At 43.5% G+C, this 23411-nt stretch overlaps 1 protein-coding gene across 1 annotated transcript in view; it reads left to right on the top strand.

Annotated features, from left to right (window-relative positions):
- Positions 1-23411, top strand: part of LOC311061406 (uncharacterized protein) — a 105360-nt gene that overhangs the window by 70292 nt on the left and 11657 nt on the right. The window contains exons 9-10 of the mRNA XM_084080028.1: positions 18785-18937; positions 19425-19635. Of these exons, the coding sequence (XP_083936154.1) occupies positions 18785-18937; positions 19425-19635 (364 nt within the window). The remainder of the gene's footprint in view (positions 1-18784; positions 18938-19424; positions 19636-23411) is intronic.

Raw genomic sequence — 23411 nt, 5'->3', positions numbered from 1 at the left:
CGTCATGTAGAATTCATTATAATTGCATTGCACACAACATGACTGTATCAATGAATGCATGTGCAATTGTTAACCAGTAAACTCCGCCCTTAGATTGTCTGCAATTTTGAGCAGTTTGAAAAACATTTAAATCCAGTATTTCTGAGCAATTTGCGTGAAAGTGTGTCATGTGTGTGAACTCCCTTTTCATCAGTTCGGGTCTGTTGGCCCAATGGCTTAATCATCTGCCTTGATACCAGAGCGTCGCCGGTTCAAATCTCACCTCATGCAGACCTCAACTCAATTGCATTACACACAACATGACTGTATCAATGAATAAACATGCAATTGTTAAATGAAACGCTTATTGAGAGTACTTGTTTTCAATGTATGATGTACTTCATTCCCTCTTTTGTTTTGTTTTGTTTTGTTGGATTCTCCCTTCTCACTGACCAAGGCTGTGGATTGAATAGCTTGATCAATACAGTGTTAGTCTCATGTGCCAAAGGTCCACGGCTCAAACCCCACTTGTCACAGTTTACATTTAAATTGCATTATGCAAAACATGACCCTGTTAATTCAGACATGTGCACTTTGCTCTCTCTCTCTCTCTCTCTCTCTCTCTCTCTCTCTCTCTCTCTCTCTCTCTCACTCTGTCACAGTCTGCCACTCTGTCACTGTCTGTCTGTCTGTCTGCCAGTCTGCCAGTCTGCCACAGTCTGTCTGTCTGCCAGTCTGCCACAGTCTGTCACAGTCTGCCAGTCTGCCAGTCTGCCACTCTGTCACAGTCTGCCAGTCTGCCACTCTGTCAAAGTCTGCCAGTCTGCCAGTCTGCCAGTCTGCCAGTCTGCCACTCTGTCAAAGTCTGCCAGTCTGCCAGTCTGCCACTCTTGTCACAGTCTGCCAGTCTGCCATTATTCTCGAAACCGCTAATTGCTGCTTGCAGCTATATTTATTAGGTTTCGAGAGCCTGTAAGGCTTCGAACCCTATTACATCTCTACACTTTCACTATTATTATTATTATTAGGTTTCGAGAGCCTGTAAGGCTTCGAACCCTATTACATCTCTACACTTTCATTATTATTCTTCCGCCGGTTTTGCCAGTTCTGGCCTAACCGCGTGGTCACTTCTTATGAAATTCGGCAATATGGTAGAGGGCTATGCCAAACGGCGAAAACCCGAAACTCACAAACATTGGCCAAAGGGTGGCGCTGTAGCACTCAATTGAAATATGCCAACTTTGAACAGGTACAGCTCATGCCCTGTTCGACCTACAGCCATGAAACTTCGATGCACACATGCGTCTCCTCATGCCTAACAACTTTCACACTCTGACTTTTGACCTCTGACCTTTAGATCTCCCACCATTTCGAATTCTATGAAAAGCAGTAAAAAGCAGTAAAAAAATCACTTCTCCTGGGATTTATGAGCAATCTGTACGAAACTGTATACACATGAACTTTGGACCAATGCCGACAAACGTAACTTAGCGGATTTTCCATAAGTGAAAACGTTAAGCTTTTATAAGCCAATGAAAATTGCAGCTTTTTTAAAATTATTCATCTGCCCCTAACACATACATGCAGACTCACATTTGTTTGACACTTTGCAATATTGTAGAGGGTCCTTCCAAGTATCACTGAAACCAATCTTACTCCAATTGGTCAAAGGGGGGCGCTATAGCAATTTTTTGAAAATGCAAACTTTAAACAGGCAAAAGTCATGCCTCGTTTGGCCGACAGCCGTTAAACCTGCTTACACATGTGCCTTGACTCATGAGGAACACATGTATCACTTTGACCAGTAAGCTCTGCCCTTAGATTGTCTGCAATTTTGAGCAGTTTGAAAAACATTTAAATCCAGGATTTCTGAGCAATTTGCATGAAACTGTGTCAAATACATGTTTGAGGCCCTTTTTCACAGGTTCAGGTGTGTTGGTTCAATAGCTTGATCGCTTAATCATCTGCCTTGAAACCATAGGGTAGCCGGTTCGAATCCCACCTCAGGTAGTCTTAATTATAATTGCATTGCACACAACATGACTATATCAATGAATACATGTGCAATTGTTAAAGATGACGAGAAATGAATACTTGAAAGTAGTTATTTTCAATGTATGACGTACTTCATTCGCGCTTTTGTTTTGTTTTGTTGGATTCTCCCTTTTCACTGTCTAAGGCTGTGTATTGGATAGCTCCACCAGTATGTGTGAGTCTCATGTGCCAAAGGTCCCTGGTTCGAATCCCACTTATTACAGTTCACATTTAAATTGCATTGTACAAAACATGACCCTGTTAATTCAGACATGTGCAATGTTTAGACAATAACACGAAATGCTTTTGAGAGTAGTTGTTTTTTATGTATGACATACTTTCTTGTGAAAATAGACGATCTACAATCTCACACCTTTTTAGATAGCAACGCGTTGTGAGCTTGTAGATCGACTATTTTCCACTAGTTTCCATTCCGAAATATATTGAGCAGTTTGAAAAACATTTAAACCAAGGATTTCTGAGCAATTTGCGTGAAAGTGTGTCATGTGTGTAAACTCCCTTTTCACTAGTACAGGTCTGTTGGCCCAATGGCTTAATCATCTGCCTTGAAACCACAGGGTTCCTGGTTCGAATCCCACGTCATGTAGAATTCATTATAATTGCATTGCACACAACATGACTGTATCAATGAATACATGTGCAATTGTTAACCAGTAAACTCCGCCCTTAGATTGTCTGCAATTTTGAGCAGTTTGAAAAACATTTAAATCCACTATTTCTGAGCAATTTGCGTGAAAGTGTGTCATGTGTGTGAACTCCCTTTTCATCAGTTCGGGTCTGTTGGCCCAATGGCTTAATCATCTGCCTTGATACCAGAGGGTCGCCGGTTCAAATCTCACCTCATGCAGACCTCAACTCAATTGCATTGCACACAACATGACTGTATCAATGAATGACCAATGCCGACAGACGTGAGCAAGCAGATTTTCCATAAGTGAAAACGTTAAGCTTTTTATAAGCCAATGAAAATTGCAGTTTTATGACAATTATTCATCTGCCCCTAAAACATACATGCAGACTCGCATTTGTTTGACACTTTGCAATATTGTAGAAGGTCATTCCAAGTATCACTGAAACCAATCTTACTCCAATTGGTCAAAGGGGGGCGCTATAGCAATTTTTTGAAAATGCAAACTTTAAACAGGCAAAAGTCATGCCTCGTTTGGCCGACAGCCGTTAAACCTGCTTACACATGTGCCTTGACTCATGAGGAACACATGTATCACTTTGACCAGTAAGCTCTGCCCTTAGATTGTCTGCAATTTTGAGCAGTTTGAAAAACATTTAAATCCAGGATTTCTGAGCAATTTGCGTGAAAGTGTGTCATGTGTTTGAACTCCCTTTTCACTAGTTCAGGTGTGTAGGTTCAATAGCTTGATAGCTTAATCATCTGCCTTGAAACCACAGGGTTGCTGGTTCGAATCCCACCTCAGGTAGACTTCATTATAATTGCATTGCACACAACATGACTGTATCAATGAGGAATATATCTATCACTTTGACCAGTAAGCTCCGCCCTTAGATTGTCTGCAATTTTGAGCAGTTTGAAAAACATTTAAATCCAGCATTTCTGAGCAATTTGCGTGAAAGTGTGTCATGTGTGTGAACTCCTTTTTCATCAGTTCGGGTCTGTTGGCCTAATGGCTTAATCATCTGCCTTGATACCACAGGGTCGCTGGTTCAAATTTCACCTCATGCAGACCTCAACTCAATTGCATTGCACACAACATGACTGTATCAATGCATGTGCAATTGTTAAAGATAACGAGAAATGCATACTTGAAAGTAGTTATTTTCAATGTATGACGTAATTCATTTGCCCTTTTGTTTTGTGTTGTTGGATTCTCCTTTCTCACTATCTGATGCTGTCGATTCAATAGCTCCACCAGTAGAGTGTGAGAGTGTCAACAGACACCATCAGGGAGGCCATATCTCTAGCTCAATGAGAAGAGAGGCAGCCTGTGAATCCATAGGTCGCTGGTTCGATCCCTGTCCCCAACAATGCGTTGAGGTGATCATCATTTGGAATTCCCCCTATTCCCATGGATTGGATCCACCCCTCTCACTCATCACCAATCACACCTGCCACATGCACAGTACAATTTTTAGGTACTTTTACTTTACTACTCTACTCTACTGCAATTACAGCAGATGACAGCTTTAGTTACTTGTTACTTTGCAGATGTAATTATTAATACAACACCTACAGTAACCACATACAGCCGATCTACAATGTGACGCGTTATGAGCTTGTATGTATATAATAAGCAACCCATGCTGTATGATAACTTACCACATATGAAATCCAATTCTGTCTATCCAATGGCTCAGTCTGTACTGTGGCCATAGCTGAGTGGTTAGTGAGCCCACCTAGGGAGCCAGAGGCCCTGGTTGCCCCAGGTACGATTCCAGGCCAGGCCAGCAAATGTGTCGATGAAATGAAATTTGTCCCTGAGCAAGACTCTTAACCCCTAATTGCTCACAGGCCCTCATTGGAAACAAGACCGCAAGGACTTTCATGAACGGACCTGGAATTATCCTTATCCTTTACACTGTCTACCCACAAGTCTATAGGTCCCTGGTTCAAACCTCAATTTAACCGGTCCAAATATAATTTACTGAACAAAAATCATGACTTTGTTAATTAATGCATGTTCACTTCTTCTCTCTCGCTCTCTCTCTTACTGCCTCTCTTTCTCACTGCCTCTCTCTCTCTCTCCCTCTCTCTCTCTCTCTCTCTCTCTTTCTTTTCTCTCTCTCTCTCTCTCTCTCTCTCTCTCTCTCTCTCTCTCTCTCTCTCTCTCTCTCTCTCTCTCTCTCTCTCTCCCCTTCTCTCTCTCTCTCCCTCTCCCTCTCCCTCTCCCTCTCTCTCTCTCTCTCTGTCACTGTCTGTCTGTCTGCCAGTCTGCCACTCTGTCACTGTCTGTCTGTCTGCCAGTCTGCCACTCTGTCACTGTCTGTCTGTCTGTCTGTCTGCCAGTCTGCCAGTCTGCCACTCTGTCACTCTGTCACAGTCTGTCTGTCTGCCAGTCTGCCACTCTGTCACTGTCTGTCTGTCTGCCAGTCTGCCACTCTGTCACTGTCTGTCTGTCTGCCAGTCTGCCACTCTGTCACTGTCTGTCTGTCTGCCAGTCTGCCAGTCTGCCACAGTCTGTCTGTCTGCCAGTCTGCCACTCTGTCACTGTCTGTCTGTCTGCCAGTCTGCCACTCTGCCACTCTGTCACAGTCTGTCTGTTTGTCTGTCTGCCACTCTGTCACAGTCTGCCAGTCTTCCAGTCTGTCACAGTCTGCCAGTCTGCCACTCTGTCACTGTCTGTCTGTCTGCCAGTCTGCCAGTCTGCCACAGTCTGTCTGTCTGCCAGTCTGCCAGTCTGCCACAGTCTGTCACAGTCTGCCAGTCTGCCAGTCTGCCACTCTGTCACAGTCTGCCAGTCTGCCACTCTGTCAAAGTCTGCCAGTCCGCCAGTCTGCCACTCTGTCACAGTCTGCCAGTCTGCCATTATTCTCGAAACCGCTCATTGCTGCTTGCAGCTATATTTATTATTATTATTCCGCCGTTTTTGCCAGTTCTGGCCTAACCGCCTGGTCACTTCTTATGAAATTCGGCAATATGGTAGAGGGCTATGCCAAACGGCGAAAACCCGAAACTCACAAACATTGGCCAAAGGGTGGCGCTGTAGCACTCAATTGAACATGCCAACTTTGAACAGGTACAGCTCATGCCCTGTTCGACCTACAGCCATGAAACTTCGATACACACATGCGTCTCCTCATGCCTAACAACTTTCACACTCTGACTTTTGACCTCTGACCTTTAGATCTCCCACCATTTCGAATTCTATGAAAAGCAGTAAAAAGCAGTAAAAAGCCTACTCCTCCTGGGATTTATGAGCAATCTGTACGAAACTGTATACACATGAACTTTGGACCAATGCCGACAGACGTAACTTAGCGGATTTTCCATAAGTGAAAACGTTAAGCTTTTATAAGCCAATGAAAATTGCAGCTTTTTTTAAATTATTCATCTGCCCCTAACACATACATGCAGACTCACATTTGTTTGACACTTTGCAATATTGTAGAGGGTCCTTCCAAGTATCACTGAAACCAATCTTACTCCAATTGGTCAAAGGGGGGCGCTATAGCAATTTTTTGAAAATGCAAACTTTAAACAGGCAAAAGTCATGCCTCGTTTGGCCGACAGCCGTTAAACCTGCTTACACATGTGCCTTGACTCATGAGGAACACATGTATCACTTTGACCAGTAAGCTCTGCCCTTAGATTGTCTGCAATTTTGAGCAGTTTGAAAAACATTTAAATCCAGGATTTCTGAGCAATTTGCATGAAATTGTGTCAAATACATGTTTGAGGCCCTTTTTCACAGGTTCAGGTGTGTTGGTTCAATAGCTTGATCGCTTAATCATCTGCCTTGAAACCATAGGGTAGCCGGTTCGAATCCCACCTCAGGTAGACTTAATTATAATTGCATTGCACACAACATGACTATATCAATGAATACATGTGCAATTGTTAAAGATGACGAGAAATGAATACTTGAAAGTAGTTATTTTCAATGTATGACGTACTTCATTCGCGCTTTTGTTTTGTTTTGTTGGATTCTCCCTTTTCACTGTCTAAGGCTGTGTATTGGATAGCTCCACCAGTAGAGTGTGAGTCTCATGTGCCAAAGGTCCCTGGTTCGAATCCCACTTATTACAGTTCACATTTAAATTGCATTGTACAAAACATGACCCTGTTAATTCAGACATGTGCAATGTTTAGACAATAACACGAAATGCTTTTGAGAGTAGTTTTTTTTTATGTATGACATACTTTCTTGTGAAAATAGCCGATCTACAATCTCACACCTTTTTAGATAGCAACGCGTTGTGAGCTTGTAGATCGACTATTTTCCACTAGTTTCCATTCCGAAATATATTGAGCAGTTTGAAAAACATTTAAACCAAGGATTTCTGAGCAATTTGCGTGAAAGTGTGTCATGTGTGTAAACTCCCTTTTCACTAGTACAGGTCTGTTGGCCCAATGGCTTAATCATCTGCCTTGAAACCACAGGGTTCCTGGTTCGAATCCCACGTCATGTAGAATTCATTATAATTGCATTGCACACAACATGACTGTATCAATGAATACATGTGCAATTGTTAACCAGTAAACTCCGCCCTTAGATTGTCTGCAATTTTGAGCAGTTTGAAAAACATTTAAATCCACTATTTCTGAGCAATTTGCATGAAAGTGTGTCATGTGTGTGAACTCCCTTTTCATCAGTTCGGGTCTGTTGGCCCAATGGCTTAATCATCTGCCTTGATACCAGAGGGTCGCCGGTTCAAATCTCACCTCATGCAGACCTCAACTCAATTGCATTGCACACAACATGACTGTATCAATGAATAAACATGCAATTGTTAAATGAAACGCTTATTGAGAGTAGTTGTTTTCAATGTATGATGTACTTCATTCCCTCTTTTGTGTTTTGTTTTGTTTTGTTGGATTCTCCCTTCTCACTGACCAAGGCTGTGGATTGAATAGCTTGATCAATACAGTGTTAGTCTCATGTGCCAAAGGTCCACGGCTCAAACCCCACTTGTCACAGTTTACATTTAAATTGCATTATGCAAAACATGACCCTGTTAATTCAGACATGTGCACTTTGCTCTCTCTCTCTCTCTCTCTCTCTCTCTCTCTCTCTCTCTCTCTCTCTCTCTCTCTCTCTCTCTCTCTCTCTCTCTCTCTCTCTCTCTCTCTCTCTGTCACAGTCTGTCTGTCTGCCTGTCTGCCACTCTGTCACTGTCTGTCTGTCTGCCAGTCTGCCACTCTGTCACTGTCTGTCTGTCTGTCTGTCTGTCTGCCAGTCTGCCAGTCTGCCACTCTGTCACTCTGTCACTCTGTCACAGTCTGTCTGTCTGCCTGTCTGCCACTCTGTCACTGTCTGTCTGTCTGCCAGTCTGCCACTCTGTCACTGTCTGTCTGTCTGTCTGCCAGTCTGCCACTCTGTCACAGTCTGTCTGTCTGTCTGCCAGTCTGCCACTCTGTCACTGTCTGTCTGTCTGCCAGTCTGCCAGTCTGCCACAGTCTGTCTGTCTGCCAGTCTGCCAGTCTGCCACTCTGTCACTGTCTGTCTGTCTGCCAGTCTGCCACTCTGCCACTCTGTCACAGTCTGTCTGTTTGTCTGTCTGCCACTCTGTCACAGTCTGCCAGTCTGCCAGTCTGTCACAGTCTGCCAGTCTGCCACTCTGTCACTGTCTGTCTGTCTGTCTGCCAGTCTGCCAGTCTGCCACAGTCTGTCTGTCTGCCAGTCTGCCAGTCTGCCACAGTCTGTCACAGTCTGCCAGTCTGCCAGTCTGCCACTCTGTCAAAGTCTGCCAGTCTGCCACTCTGTCAAAGTCTGCCAGTCTGCCAGTCTGCCAGTCTGCCACTCTGTCAAAGTCTGCCAGTCTGCCAGTCTGCCACTCTTGTCACAGTCTGCCAGTCTGCCATTATTCTCGAAACCGCTAATTGCTGCTTGCAGCTATATTTATTATTATTCTTCCGCCGTTTTTGCCAGTTCTGGCCTAACCGCCTGGTCACTTCTTATGAAATTCGGCAATATGGTAGAGGGCTATGCCAAACGGCGAAAACCCGAAACTCACAACCATTGGCCAAAGGGTGGCGCTGTAGCACTCAATTGAAATATGCCAACTTTGAACAGGTACAGCTCATGCCCTGTTCGACCTACAGCCATGAAACTTCGATACACACATGCGTCTCCTCATGCCTAACAACTTTCGCTGTTTGACTTTTGACCTCTGACCTTTAGATCTCCCACCATTTCGAATTCTATGAAAAGCAGTAAAAAGCAGTAAAAAGCCTACTCCTCCTGGGATTTATGAGCAATCTGTACGAAACTGTATACACATGAACTTTGGACCAATGCCGACAAACGTAACTTAGCGGATTTTCCATAAGTGAAAACGTTAAGCTTTTATAAGCCAATGAAAATTGCAGCTTTTTTTAAATTATTCATCTGCCCCTAACACATACATGCAGACTCACATTTGTTTGACACTTTGCAATATTGTAGAGGGTCCTTCCAAGTATCACTGAAACCAATCTTACTCCAATTGGTCAAAGGGGGGCGCTATAGCAATTTTTTGAAAATGCAAACTTTAAACAGGCAAAAGTCATGCCTCGTTTGGCCGACAGCCGTTAAACCTGCTTACACATGTGCCTTGACTCATGAGGAACACATGTATCACTTTGACCAGTAAGCTCTGCCCTTAGATTGTCTGCAATTTTGAGCAGTTTGAAAAACATTTAAATCCAGGATTTCTGAGCAATTTGCATGAAACTGTGTCAAATACATGTTTGAGGCCCTTTTTCACAGGTTCAGGTGTGTTGGTTCAATAGCTTGATCGCTTAATCATCTGCCTTGAAACCATAGGGTAGCCGGTTCGAATCCCACCTCAGGTAGTCTTAATTATAATTGCATTGCACACAACATGACTATATCAATGAATACATGTGCAATTGTTAAAGATGACGAGAAATGAATACTTGAAAGTAGCTATTTTCAATGTATGACGTACTTCATTCGCGCTTTTGTTTTGTTTTGTTGGATTCTCCCTTTTCACTGTCTAAGGCTGTGTATTGGATAGCTCCACCAGTATGTGTGAGTCTCATGTGCCAAAGGTCCCTGGTTCGAATCCCACTTATTACAGTTCACATTTAAATTGCATTGTACAAAACATGACCCTGTTAATTCAGACATGTGCAATGTTTAGACAATAACACGAAATGCTTTTGAGAGTAGTTGTTTTTTATGTATGACATACTTTCTTGTGAAAATAGACGATCTACAATCTCACACCTTTTTAGATAGCAACGCGTTGTGAGCTTGTAGATCGACTATTTTCCACTAGTTTCCATTCCGAAATATATTGAGCAGTTTGAAAAACATTTAAACCAAGGATTTCTGAGCAATTTGCGTGAAAGTGTGTCATGTGTGTAAACTCCCTTTTCACTAGTACAGGTCTGTTGGCCCAATGGCTTAATCATCTGCCTTGAAACCACAGGGTTCCTGGTTCGAATCCCACGTCATGTAGAATTCATTATAATTGCATTGCACACAACATGACTGTATCAATGAATACATGTGCAATTGTTAACCAGTATACTCCGCCCTTAGATTGTCTGCAATTTTGAGCAGTTTGAAAAACATTTAAATCCACTATTTCTGAGCAATTTGCGTGAAAGTGTGTCATGTGTGTGAACTCCCTTTTCATCAGTTCGGGTCTGTTGGCCCAATGGCTTAATCATCTGCCTTGATACCAGAGGGTCGCCGGTTCAAATCTCACCTCATGCAGACCTCAACTCAATTGCATTGCACACAACATGACTGTATCAATGAATGACCAATGCCGACAGACGTGAGCAAGCAGATTTTCCATAAGTGAAAACGTTAAGCTTTTTATAAGCCAATGAAAATTGCAGTTTTATGACAATTATTCATCTGCCCCTAAAACATACATGCAGACTCGCATTTGTTTGACACTTTGCAATATTGTAGAAGGTCATTCCAAGTATCACTGAAACCAATCTTACTCCAATTGGTCAAAGGGGGGCGCTATAGCAATTTTTTGAAAATGCAAACTTTAAACAGGCAAAAGTCATGCCTCGTTTGGCCGACAGCCGTTAAACCTGCTTACACATGTGCCTTGACTCATGAGGAACACATGTATCACTTTGACCAGTAAGCTCTGCCCTTAGATTGTCTGCAATTTTGAGCAGTTTGAAAAACATTTAAATCCAGGATTTCTGAGCAATTTGCGTGAAAGTGTGTCATGTGTTTGAACTCCCTTTTCACTAGTTCAGGTGTGTAGGTTCAATAGCTTGATAGCTTAATCATCTGCCTTGAAACCACAGGGTTGTTGGTTCGAATGCCACCTCAGGTAGACTTCATTATAATTGCATTGCACACAACATGACTGTATCAATGAGGAACATATCTATCACTTTGACCAGTAAGCTCCGCCCTTAGATTGTCTGCAATTTTGAGCAGTTTGAAAAACATTTAAATCCAGCATTTCTGAGCAATTTGCGTGAAAGTGTGTCATGTGTGTGAACTCCTTTTTCATCAGTTCGGGTCTGTTGGCCCAATGGCTTAATCATCTGCCTTGATACCACAGGGTCGCTGGTTCAAATCTCACCTCATGCAGACCTCAACTCAATTGCATTGCACACAACATGACTGTATCAATGCATGTGCAATTGTTAAAGATAACGAGAAATGCATGCTTGAAAGTAGTTATTTTCAATGTATGACGTAATTCATTTGCCCTTTTGTTTTGTGTTGTTGGATTCTCCTTTCTCACTATCTGATGCTGTCGATTCAATAGCTCCACCAGTAGAGTGTGAGAGTGTCAACAGACACCATCAGGGAGGCCATATCTCTAGCTCAATGAGAAGAGAGGCAGCCTGTGTATCCATAGGTCGCTGGTTCGACCCCTGTCCCCAACAATGCGTTGAGGTGATCATCATTTGGAATTCCCCCTATTCCCATGGATTGGATCCACCCCTCTCACTCATCACCAATCACACCTGCCACATGCACAGTACAATTTTTAGGTACTTTTACTTTACTACTCTACTCTACTGCAATTACAGCAGATGACAGCTTTAGTTACTTGTTACTTTGCAGATGTAATTATTAATACAACACCTACAGTAACCACATACAGCCGATCTACAATGTGACGCGTTATGAGCTTGTATGTATATAATAAGCAACCCATGCTGTATGATAACTTACCACATATGAAATCCAATTCTGTCTATCCAATGGCTCAGTCTGTACTGTGGCCATAGCTGAGTGGTTAGTGAGCCCACCTAGGGAGCCAGAGGCCCTGGTTGCCCCAGGTACGATTCCAGGCCAGGCCAGCAAATGTGTCGATGAAATGAAATTTGTCCCTGAGCAAGACTCTTAACCCCTAATTGCTCACAGGCCCTCATTGGAAACAAGACCGCAAGGACTTTCATGAACGGACCTGGAATTATCCTTATCCTTTACACTGTCTACCCACAAGTCTATAGGTCCCTGGTTCAAACCTCAATTTAACCGGTCCAAATATAATTTACTGAACAAAAATCATGACTTTGTTAATTAATGCATGTTCACTTCTTCTCTCTCGCTCTCTCTCTTACTGCCTCTCTTTCTCACTGCCTCTCTCTCTCTCTCTCTCTCTCTCTCTCTCTCTCTCTCTCTCTTTCTTTCTCTCTCTCTCTCTCTCTCTCTCTCTCTCTCTCTCTCTCTCTCTCTCTCTCTCTCTCTCTCTCTCTCTCTCTCTCTCTCTCTCTCTCCCCTTCTCTCTCTCTCTCCCTCTCCCTCTCCCTCTCCCTCTCTCTCTCTCTCTCTCTCTCTGTCACTGTCTGTCTGTCTGCCAGTCTGCCACTCTGTCACTGTCTGTCTGTCTGCCAGTCTGCCACTCTGTCACTGTCTGTCTGTCTGTCTGTCTGTCTGCCAGTCTGCCAGTCTGCCACTCTGTCACTCTGTCACAGTCTGTCTGTCTGCCAGTCTGCCACTCTGTCACTGTCTGTCTGTCTGCCAGTCTGCCACTCTGTCACTGTCTGTCTGTCTGCCAGTCTGCCACTCTGTCACTGTCTGTCTGTCTGCCAGTCTGCCAGTCTGCCACAGTCTGTCTGTCTGCCAGTCTGCCACTCTGTCACTGTCTGTCTGTCTGCCAGTCTGCCACTCTGCCACTCTGTCACAGTCTGTCTGTTTGTCTGTCTGCCACTCTGTCACAGTCTGCCAGTCTGCCAGTCTGTCACAGTCTGCCAGTCTGCCACTCTGTCACTGTCTGTCTGTCTGCCAGTCTGCCAGTCTGCCACAGTCTGTCTGTCTGCCAGTCTGCCAGTCTGCCACAGTCTGTCACAGTCTGCCAGTCTGCCAGTCTGCCACTCTGTCACAGTCTGCCAGTCTGCCACTCTGTCGAAGTCTGCCAGTCTGCCAGTCTGCCACTCTGTCACAGTCTGCCAGTCTGCCATTATTCTCGAAACCGCTCATTGCTGCTTGCAGCTATATTTAGGTTTCGAGAGCCTGTAAGGCTTCGAACCCTATTACATCTCTACACTTTCACTATTATTATTATTATTCTTCCGCCGTTTTTGCCAGTTCTGGCCTAACCGCCTGGTCACTTCTTATGAAATTCGGCAATATGGTAGAGGGCTATGCCAAACGGCGAAAACCCGAAACTCACAACCATTGGCCAAAGGGTGGCGCTGTAGCACTCAATTGAACATGCCAACTTTGAACAGGTACAGCTCATGCCCTGTTCGACCTACAGCCATGAAACTTCGATACACACATGCGTCTCCTCATGCCTAACAACTTTCACTGTTTGACTTTTGACCTCTGACCTTTAGATCTCCCACCATTTCGAATTCTATGAAAAGCAGTAAAAAGCAGTAAAAAGCCTACTCCTCCTGGGATTTATGAGCAATCTGTACGAAACTGTATACACATGAACTTTGGACCAATGCCGACAGACGTAACTTAGCGGATTTTCCATAAGTGAAAACGTTAAGCTTTTATAAGCCAATGAAAATTGCAGCTTTTTTTAAATTATTCATCTGCCCCTAACACATACATGCAGACTCACATTTGTTTGACACTTTGCAATATTGTAGAGGGTCCTTCCAAGTATCACTGAAACCAATCTTACTCCAATTGGTCAAAGGGGGGCGCTATAGCAATTTTTTGAAAATGCAAACTTTAAACAGGCAAAAGTCATGCCTCGTTTGGCCGACAGCCGTTAAACCTGCTTACACATGTGCCTTGACTCATGAGGAACACATGTATCACTTTGACCAGTAAGCTCTGCCCTTAGATTGTCTGCAATTTTGAGCAGTTTGAAAAACATTTAAATCCAGGATTTCTGAGCAATTTGCATGAAACTGTGTCAAATACATGTTTGAGGCCCTTTTTCACAGGTTCAGGTGTGTTGGTTCAATAGCTTGATCGCTTAATCATCTGCCTTGAAACCATAGGGTAGCCGGTTCGAATCCCACCTCAGGTAGACTTAATTATAATTGCATTGCACACAACATGACTATATCAATGAATACATGTGCAATTGTTAAAGATGACGAGAAATGCATACTTGAAAGTAGTTATTTTCAATGTATGACGTACTTCATTCGCGCTTTTGTTTTGTTTTGTTGGATTCTCCCTTTTCACTGTCTAAGGCTGTGTATTGGATAGCTCCACCAGTAGAGTGTGAGTCTCATGTGCCGAAGGTCCCTGGTTCGAATCCCACTTATTACAGTTCACATTTAAATTGCATTGTACAAAACATGACCCTGTTAATTCAGACAAGTGCAATGTTTAGACAATAACACGAAATGCTTTTGAGAGTAGTTTTTTTTTATGTATGACATACTTTCTTGTGAAAATAGCCGATCTACAATCTCACACCTTTTTAGATAGCAACGCGTTGTGAGCTTGTAGATCGACTATTTTCCACTAGTTTCCATTCCGAAATATATTGAGCAGTTTGAAAAACATTTAAACCAAGGATTTCTGAGCAATTTGCGTGAAATTGTGTCATGTGTTTGAACTCCCTTTTCACTAGTACAGGTCTGTTGGCCCAATGGCTTAATCATCTGCCTTGAAACCACAGGGTTCCTGGTTCGAATCCCACGTCATGTAGAATTCATTATAATTGCATTGCACACAACATGACTGTATCAATGAATGCATGTGCAATTGTTAACCAGTAAACTCCGCCCTTAGATTGTCTGCAATTTTGAGCAGTTTGAAAAACATTTAAATCCAGTATTTCTGAGCAATTTGCGTGAAAGTGTGTCATGTGTGTGAACTCCCTTTTCATCAGTTCGGGTCTGTTGGCCCAATGGCTTAATCATCTGCCTTGATACCAGAGCGTCGCCGGTTCAAATCTCACCTCATGCAGACCTCAACTCAATTGCATTACACACAACATGACTGTATCAATGAATAAACATGCAATTGTTAAATGAAACGCTTATTGAGAGTAGTTGTTTTCAATGTATGATGTACTTCATTCCCTCTTTTGTTTTGTTTTGTTTTGTTGGATTCTCCCTTCTCACTGACCAAGGCTGTGGATTGAATAGCTTGATCAATACAGTGTTAGTCTCATGTGCCAAAGGTCCACGGCTCAAACCCCACAGTTTACATTTAAATTGCATTATGCAAAACATGACCCTGTTAATTCAGACATGTGCACTTTGCTCTCTCTCTCTCTCTCTCTCTCTCTCTCTCTCTCTCTCTCTCTCTCTCTCTCTCTCTCTCTCTCTCTCTCTCTCTCTCTCTCTCTGTCACAGTCTGTCTGTCTGCCTGTCTGCCACTCTGTCACTGTCTGTCTGTCTGTCTGCCAGTCTGCCACTCTGTCACTGTCTGTCTGTCTGTCTGTCTGTCTGTCTGCCAGTCTGCCAGTCTGCCACTCTGTCACTCTGTCACAGTCTGTCTGTCTGCCTGTCTGCCACTCTGTCACTGTCTGTCTGTCTGCCAGTCTGCCACTCTGTCACTGTCTGTCTGTCTGTCTGCCAGTCTGCCACTCTGTCACAGTCTGTCTGTCTGTCTGTCTGCCAGTCTGCCACTCTGTCACTGTCTGTCTGTCTGCCAGTCTGCCAGTCTGCCACAGTCTGTCTGTCTGCCAGTCTGCCAGTCTGCCAGTCTGCCACTCTGTCACTGTCTGTCTGTCTGCCAGTCTGCCACTCTGCCACTCTGTCACAGTCTGTCTGTTTGTCTGTCTGCCACTCTGTCACAGTCTGCCAGTCTGCCAGTCTGTCACAGTCTGCCAGTCTGCCACTCTGTCACTGTCTGTCTGTCTGTCTGTCTGCCAGTCTGCCAGTCTGCCACAGTCTGTCTGTCTGCCAGTCTGCCAGTCTGCCACAGTCTGTCACAGTCTGCCAGTCTGCCAGTCTGCCACTCTGTCACAGTCTGCCAGTCTGCCACTCTGTCAAAGTCTGCCAGTCTGCCAGTCTGCCAGTCTGCCACTCTGTCAAAGTCTGCCAGTCTGCCAGTCTGCCACTCTTGTCACAGTCTGCCAGTCTGCCATTATTCTCGAAACCGCTAATTGCTGCTTGCAGCTATATTTATTATTATTCTTCCGCCGTTTTTGCCAGTTCTGGCCTAACCGCCTGGTCACTTCTTATGAAATTCGGCAATATGGTAGAGGGCTATGCCAAACGGCGAAAACCCGAAACTCACAACCATTGGCCAAAGGGTGGCGCTGTAGCACTCAATTGAACATGCCAACTTTGAACAGGTACAGCTCATGCCCTGTTCGACCTACAGCCATGACACTTCGATACACACATGCGTCTCCTCATGCCTAACAACTTTCGCTGTTTGACTTTTGACCTCTGACCTTTAGATCTCCCACCATTTCGAATTCTATGAAAAGCAGTAAAAAGCAGTAAAAAAATCACTTCTCCTGGGATTTATGAGCAATCTGTACGAAACTGTATACACATGAACTTTGGACCAATGCCGACAAACGTAACTTAGCGGATTTTCCATAAGTGAAAACGTTAAGCTTTTATAAGCCAATGAAAATTGCAGCTTTTTTTAAATTATTCATCTGCCCCTAACACATACATGCAGACTCACATTTGTTTGACACTTTGCAATATTGTAGAGGGTCCTTCCAAGTATCACTGAAACCAATCTTACTCCAATTGGTCAAAGGGGGGCGCTATAGCAATTTTTTGAAAATGCAAACTTTAAACAGGCAAAAGTCATACCTCGTTTGGCCGACAGCCGTTAAACCTGCTTACACATGTGCCTTGACTCATGAGGAACACATGTATCACTTTGACCAGTAAGCTCTGCCCTTAGATTGTCTGCAATTTTGAGCAGTTTGAAAAACATTTAAATCCAGGATTTCTGAGCAATTTGCATGAAACTGTGTCAAATGCATGTTTGAGGCCCTTTTTCACAGGTTCAGGTGTGTTGGTTCAATAGCTTGATCGCTTAATCATCTGCCTTGAAACCATAGGGTAGCCGGTTCGAATCCCACCTCAGGTAGACTTAATTATAATTGCATTGCACACAACATGACTATACCAATGAATACATGTGCAATTGTTAAAGATGACGAGAAATGCATACTTGAAAGTAGTTCTTTTCAATGTATGACGTACTTCATTCGCGCTTTTGTTTTGTTTTGTTGGATTCTCCCTTTTCACTGTCTAAGGCTGTGTATTGGATAGCTCCACCAGTAGAGTGTGAGTCTCATGTGCCGAAGGTCCCTGGTTCGAATCCCACTTATTACAGTTCACATTTAAATTGCATTGTACAAAACATGACCCTGTTAATTCAGACAAGTGCAATGTTTAGACAATAACACGAAATGCTTTTGAGAGTAGTTTTTTTTAATGTATGACATACTTTCTTGTGAAAATAGCCGATCTACAATCTCACACCTTTTTAGATAGCAACGCGTTGTGAGCTTGTAGATCGACTATTTTCCACTAGTTTCCATTCCGAAATATATTGAGCAGTTTGAAAAACATTTAAACCAAGGATTTCTGAGCAATTTGCGTGAAAGTGTGTCATGTGTGTGAACTCCCTTTTCACTAGTACAGGTCTGTTGGCCCAATGGCTTAATCATCTGCCTTGAAACCACAGGGTTCCTGGTTCGAATCCCACGTCATGTAGAATTCATTATAATTGCATTGCACACAACATGACTGTATCAATGAATGCATGTGCAATTGTTAACCAGTAAACTCCGCCCTTAGATTGTCTGCAATTTTGAGCAGTTTGAAAAACATTTAAATCCAGTATTTCTGAGCAATTTGCGTGAAAGTGTGTCATGTGTGTGAACTCCCTTTTCATCAGTTCGGGTCTGTTGGCCCAATGGCTTAATCATCTGCCTTGATACCAGAGCGTCGCCGGTTCAAATCTCACCTCATGCAGACCTCAACTCAATTGCATTACACACAACATGACTGTATCAATGAATAAACATGCAATTGTTAAATGAAACGCTTATTGAGAGTACTTGTTTTCAATGTATGATGTACTTCATTCCCTCTTTTGTTTTGTTTTGTTTTGTTGGATTCTCCCTTCTCACTGACCAAGGCTGTGGATTGAATAGCTTGATCAATACAGTGTTAGTCTCATGTGCCAAAGGTCCACGGCTCAAACCCGACTTGTCACATTTTACATTTAAATTGCATTATGCAAAACATGACCCTGTTAATTCAGACATGTGCACTTTGCTCTCTCTCTCTCTCTCTCTCTCTCTCTCTCTCTCTCTCTCTCTCTCTCTCTCTCTCTCTCTCTCTCTCTCTCTCTCTTTCTCTCTCTCTCTCTCTCTCTCTCTCACTCTGTCACTGTCTGTCTGTCTGTCTGCCAGTCTGCCAGTCTGCCACAGTCTGTCTGTCTGCCAGTCTGCCACAGTCTGTCACAGTCTGCCAGTCTGCCAGTCTGCCACTCTGTCACAGTCTGCCAGTCTGCCACTCTGTCAAAGTCTGCCAGTCTGCCAGTCTGCCAGTCTGCCAGTCTGCCAGTCTGCCACTCTGTCAAAGTCTGCCAGTCTGCCAGTCTGCCACTCTTGTCACAGTCTGCCAGTCTGCCATTATTCTCGAAACCGCTAATTGCTGCTTGCAGCTATATTTTCATTTAATTTCATCTCATTTCATTTTATTTATTATTATTATTATTATTATTATTATTATTATTATTATTATTATTGTTATCATTCCCAGGAGGTGATTCCAGTAAACCATGGTCCATCAGAGGCATCAGACAGGGGTTGTGGAGCAGATGCTGAATATGCCCGGGTCAACAAACCTCCTCGCACCCGGCCTGATGACACCTCCCCCTATGTCAATGTGGCCCGCCAGCCAGTGCCCCAACAAGTACTGCTATTTATTTTACTTGAGTAATAAAGTCGAAAATACCACCATGTAGACTCTGAAACAAAGGCCTGTATTCATAATTTTACATGAGTAGTAGTACTTAGGTCGGTGCAGTTGGTAGCGATGTCTCCTCACAGCTAGAAGGTCCTGGGTTCGATTCCCGCCAGGATGCTGTGGGCACTGGGGGCGTGTTCTCTCCTCCGCGTCATCAGTGCCCATACCCTAGGTGGGGTTGGTGAAAGGGCCTCTCTGTGTGGAGTTTGTTCTCCCCGTGTCCCCCTCACAAAAACATGCAGTGCTCTAAGCTCTCCCTAGACTGGCAGAGGGAGTGCGGCGCCCAGGATTACTTAGACAATTGGCACTGGGTGAAAAAATGGGTTAAAAAAACTTGTGGGATAAAAAATGTAAAGAAAAAACAAATTTAGTCAATATATAGTCAATATACTTGAGTAAATGCACTAAGTTACTTTCCCCCCACTGCCGACAGGATGTGATGTCAGAACCTCAAACGGAGGGTTGTGACCTCCTGCAGAGACCAGGAGGCCATGGAGCCAGCGGAGAGCCTGGCTCATGTTGGACCATGGAGCCCCCGCATACCTATGAGGAAACCCCTCTTCTAGCCGTCAGAGATCAGGGCAGCGCCGGACAGATTGGCTTCTACGCTATGGGCCGGTGGACGGACGTACACGCAAACACCCGTAAGTACTGACGTATCCATCCATCCATCCATCTTCTACCGCTTATCCGGAGTCGGGTCGCAGGGGTAACAGTTCCAACACAGAGCTCCAGACTTCCCTTTCCAGAGCAACATTAATCCATTAAGACCGGGAACGAACCTGTGTGTCATTTTAAGATTTCTTTGGCTATTAAAAAATGTGCAGATACCCTGTATACACTTATACTGTATGTTGGTTTGTTTACCCAACATAATGTGTGGACCCCCAGGACTAATACATGTAACACATATATAATATAATGTATCACCAGAATAGAGTTGAAGCGAACAATGTTTCAAACATGGCAGAGTTTTTATTTGGAAAGATACCCGTTTAGTATTTTTACCAAAATGTAAACACGTTTAACCATTACACTCAATTCACTTCCCTTATTTGTCATTGTAAGAAACTGGAAGGAAGTTACTCTGCACCTTGCACAAACTGAAAATATACATGAGAAAAGAATCCACACTAAACATAAGGAGCAGCCAGAAAAAAATGATATGTACAAATTGTAAAGAACTGTCTTCTTTTCTGTTTGCAGTGAGCTTTGGTAAGCGTCCATTTGTGTGTTCATTGTCCATATAACACAGCTCACCAGTATTGTCCATGGTGGCTAAACACTAAACGTCTGACTGACAATTCAGTCGAGACCGACCGATATAAATGTTATCAGTCATTGTTTGCGTTTTTGGACGACTTCGGTGTCGGCAATAATGCAGCTGATGTGTTCTAATTGTTTCGGAAATACGGGACAAAACATTGGTATTCGATGGTCTAGGACCTGTGGGTCGGGTCCCCACAAGATTTTGGGGGGTCCCCAGATTACAAGTAAAGTGACAATTTAAGGACTTTTAAGACCTTTAAAAAAACATTTCCATTACTGCATCAAAAATAATTAACAAACTATACTATAAAAACTGGTCAAACATTGACCAAATTGTCAAATAATATAAGAGGCAAACATTTTGAAAATAGCCAATCTACAAGCTCACAATGCATTGCGTTGCGAGGCGTTGTGAGCTTGTAGATCGGCTATTTTCACAATATTTATCTGTGGGAACTGAGTCAAACTAAATGTAATGCCTCAACTCCTACAATTCAAAGTGCTTGTCAGGTTGGGGGGTCCCCGGTTCAAATATGATTATTTTGGGAGGTCACAGCCTGAAAAGTTTGAGAACCACTGGTCTAGGACGCTGTATCTCAAGGTATACACTGAGGCGTTTACAGAGTAGGTCTCAGAGAATAAGAAAAAATAAGAAAAAATCGAATAAATAAAATCACCATCGGACCCAGAAGTGTGGCATCGGCTGGGCTCTGTAAATTACCGACACAGGAAATGTGTGTCACCAGGGATGGATTAACCCCCGCACGGGCCCCTGGGCCGGCATTGGGGGGGAAAAAAATCCTTAATCATATTCCATCATATATGGAAGGGCCCCAGGAGCCCTTGGCAGCGCCTCAAACCCAGCGAGAATAACTGCTGTAAATACAGCGGAGGGGCCCACACATTTGATATTTGATTAACCTATACATTTCATTTTAGTACATTGTCGATGGCCGCGTGGCCCAGTTCCCCCGAAGGGCCCCTGAGAGCCAAGGGACACTGGGCCACAGCCCCGGCGGCCCCATGGCTAATACAGTGCTGTGTGTGACACCTCAAACTCTGGGGTCAGAGGTTAACTGGACTTTGTGCCGTACGGTTAAAGGAATAGTTCACCACCAAAACTACTTTTCTTTCCTTATTTCTGTCTGAAATTATTTTATTGGGAATAACCCCTTGAGATGAACCATCTCGTTTTCAAGGGGGTTCCCTATCAATTACTCGTCCCGTGAACCCTTGAATACACAGATATTTTTTGCTGCATCCATTTACAAATCAATTTATTGACTCGAACACAGCTCTCTGAAAATGTTACTTTTTGTATTCACTTCCGGTGCAAGCGTGTCATGCACGTGTCGAGAGGAACCCGCATGAACACGAGCTCAGTACACGTGCGCCCAGGCGTCTGCGTCATTTGTTAATGAGAAGTATTTGAAACAATACATATTCCGCGAATAAGCTGTGTTTTTAATTCAATTAAGATACGACTGGATACCCGACACTTTGATTACACTCTGGAGTTTATGAACAGATTTTTGATATGTAGGATTTCCTGTTGTGTAATCCTGGATTAATTAACTTCAATTAATCAAGTCTTTTCTTTGTTTTAGGATTATTTTCGCGGAAAACGTCATTTTAAGGGTGAAATACTACTTTAATAGCTCAAACGTTGGGTTCAGAGATGAACTGCAGTTTGTGCAGGACGGTTAACAGTTCATTCCTTGACCACACCATTATAGTTTGTCTAAAAGTACAGAATCAATTCCAGTCATTTTGAGAAACTTACATTTGATTAAAGGCTTCTAAAAATAGGAAATTCAAGCTCACAACAATTTTCTTTTTTTGGGAGATTTTCACCTATGATGACTTGACCAAAATCAGGTTTAAAGTGGCTGAAAATCAGGACACATCGAATGCAATATTGTTCATACCAAAATTATCGTCAAAAAAAGTCAAATATTCACAGATATAACAATCCAACTGATATCTCTGGCTTTACAACAAACATCTCAAACCTTTACAGGTATGTAACTCTGAGAGGCTACAAATGGACCCTCACGGTCCATTTGGTTCCATTTGTACACTCTTAGAGTTATAGGGGACCCTTGAAATTAAAATAGTTTGAGAACCATCACCGTAAAGGCGTGTGACAAAAACAAAAAAATCCCCATGAATTCAAACCTTCACGGAGTATTTGATAGGGGAAACCAGTCATTTTAGGGGTGAAATACTCCTTTAACATCTAAATTCCCACACGAAATCAAAGCTTCACAGAGCGAGTATTTGATCGAAACAAAGCCATTTTAGGGGTGAAATACTCCTTTAGTGCGCGCTCCCACCGCACTTTTATTTTACCTCTGGGGCAGAATCTGCCAATGCTTTGTCAATGTAAATGCGTGGATTCACGCAAGGGCGGATCTTTCCGCCTGTCGCACAGACCGTGCGTTTATCCGCTCTACACGACTTGCTGGAGGCAGGAGCTGATTTTCCCCCTCTGCCCAATCGGGTGAGTCGAAGGCGGACCGTCCCAAGACTCAGGAAGCAACATGGTGCTCAAGGCAGCAGGCGGTGCGGGCTACGGGGAGGGTCCTGAAAGTGAGTGACAGGCGCGTCACTCACGTTTTTTAGAATCCGCTGGCTGCAAAAAACTGTGGCCACGAACAACCTGCGTTTAACGCTAGCCGACCATGTTTTAGTGGGAGCGCGCCCTTAGGGTACAGTCACACTGAACTTTGATTCTGCCTGTGCAGCGGATTCTGTCAATGCTTTTCTATTCACCCGTTTCCTAGGCTGTGTGTTTTCCACTTCCTGTGGATTTCATTGGATATCATTGGTCATCTGACCAGTTTCATTGGATTTCATTGGATCAAATCGACAGGAAGTGGAAAACACTTTGATACAGCCTGTTTCTAGAGAGAATTGAATTAATTCTGCCTTAAAAGTCCGGAACTACACATCTGGGGTCTGAAATCACTGTCCCTACAGCAGCCGCGTTCATGCGGAAATGTAGTCTTTGGGTCGTTTGACTCGTTTCTAGCGTTTAATGTGTTACTCTTTGGGTAAATGTGTACATTTCTCCCTTCAGCCGATGCTTCATATCCACATGAGTAAAATCGCCGGGGTGGTGTGTTTATTTTTTGAACACAGTTCTTAT

The sequence above is a fragment of the Gymnoscopelus microlampas genome (assembly GCF_963454915.1).
Source record: "Gymnoscopelus microlampas genome assembly, chromosome: 15".
In the NCBI taxonomy this organism is placed as follows: domain Eukaryota; kingdom Metazoa; phylum Chordata; class Actinopteri; order Myctophiformes; family Myctophidae; genus Gymnoscopelus; species Gymnoscopelus microlampas.
The sequence above is the reverse complement of the archived record's forward strand: the minus strand, read 5'-3'. Positions and strand labels throughout refer to the sequence as shown.